Source organism: Eimeria mitis, genomic scaffold (assembly GCF_000499745.2).
Source record: "Eimeria mitis Houghton genomic scaffold, Emh_scaff4879, whole genome shotgun sequence".
In the NCBI taxonomy this organism is placed as follows: Eukaryota; Apicomplexa; class Conoidasida; order Eucoccidiorida; family Eimeriidae; genus Eimeria; species Eimeria mitis.
In genome coordinates, this window is record NW_013573178.1 from 229 (window position 1) to 1,294 (window position 1,066).

The window sequence follows — 1,066 nt, forward strand, 5'->3', positions numbered from 1 at the left end:
AGCAGCCTTGCGCTGCTGCTGCCCCCCAACAGCTGCTGCTGCTGCTGTTGCTGCTGTTGCTGCTGCTGCTGCTGCTGCTGCTAAGGCCTCCTCCGGTGTCTCTCCACCTCCTGCATCACCGCTGCTACCGCTCCTGCTGCTGCTACTGCTGCTGCTGCTACTGCTGCTACTGCTGCTGCTGCTGCTGCTGCTGCTGCTGCTGCTGCTGCTGCTAACGCTATCTGGCTTGTGTGTTTGTGTGTCGCTGTGTTGTTCATGAGGGTCAGCAGCCGGAAGTGAATGTTGTGTTGCTGCTGCATGCGTGTCTGCTGCTGCTGCTGCTGTTGCTGCTGCTGCTGCTGCTGCTGCATGGAGATCAGTTTGCATTGCTGCAGTGAGCTGAGACAGCAGCAAAACTTCTTCTGCTGCTTTTTTATTTTCTGCTGCTAGCGTGGAGACAGACAGCAGCAGCTCCTGGCGACGACACTCCAGGTCCGCTATCGCTACCTGCATGCAGCAGCAGCAGCAGCAGCAGCAGCAGCAGCAGCAGCAGCAGCAGCGGGAGCAGCAGGAGAGGCAAATGTATGCTTGCAGGCAGCAGCAAGAAGAGACAGAATAAGAAAAAGAGAGAAAAGAAGAGACAGAAAAAGAAGAGACAGAAAAAGAAGAGACAAAAGAAGACACACAATAAAAAGAAAAACAAGAAGAGACAGAAAAAGAGGAGACAAAAGAAGAGACAGAAAAAGAAGAGACAGAAAAAAGAAGAGACAGAAAAAGAAGAGACAAAAGAAGAAACAAAAGAAGAAGAGACAGAAAAAGAAGAGACAGAAAAAGAAGAAAAAGAGAGACAGAAAAAAACACACAATAAGAAGAAGAGACAAAAGAAGAGACAAAAATAAAAAAAAAGACAAAAATGAAAAAAAAAAGAAGAGACAAAAGAAAAAGAGACAAAAAAAAATAAAAAAAAGGAGACAGAAAAAAACACACAATAAGAAGAAGAGACAGAAGAATAAAAAAAGAGACAGAGAAAGAAAAAGAGAGACAGAAAAAAAAAAAAAAAAAAAAAAAAAAAAAAAAAAAAAAAAAA

At 44.2% G+C, this 1,066-nt stretch overlaps 1 protein-coding gene across 1 annotated transcript in view; it reads right to left on the bottom strand.

Moving 5' to 3' along the window:
• The window catches only part of EMH_0078220 (uncharacterized protein), a gene marked incomplete at both ends in the record, with an annotated part of 4,105 nt that overhangs the window by 126 nt on the left and 2,913 nt on the right, over positions 1–1,066 (bottom strand). The window contains one exon of the mRNA XM_013499966.1: positions 1–486. Within this exon, the coding sequence (XP_013355420.1) occupies positions 1–486 (486 nt within the window). The remainder of the gene's footprint in view (positions 487–1,066) is intronic.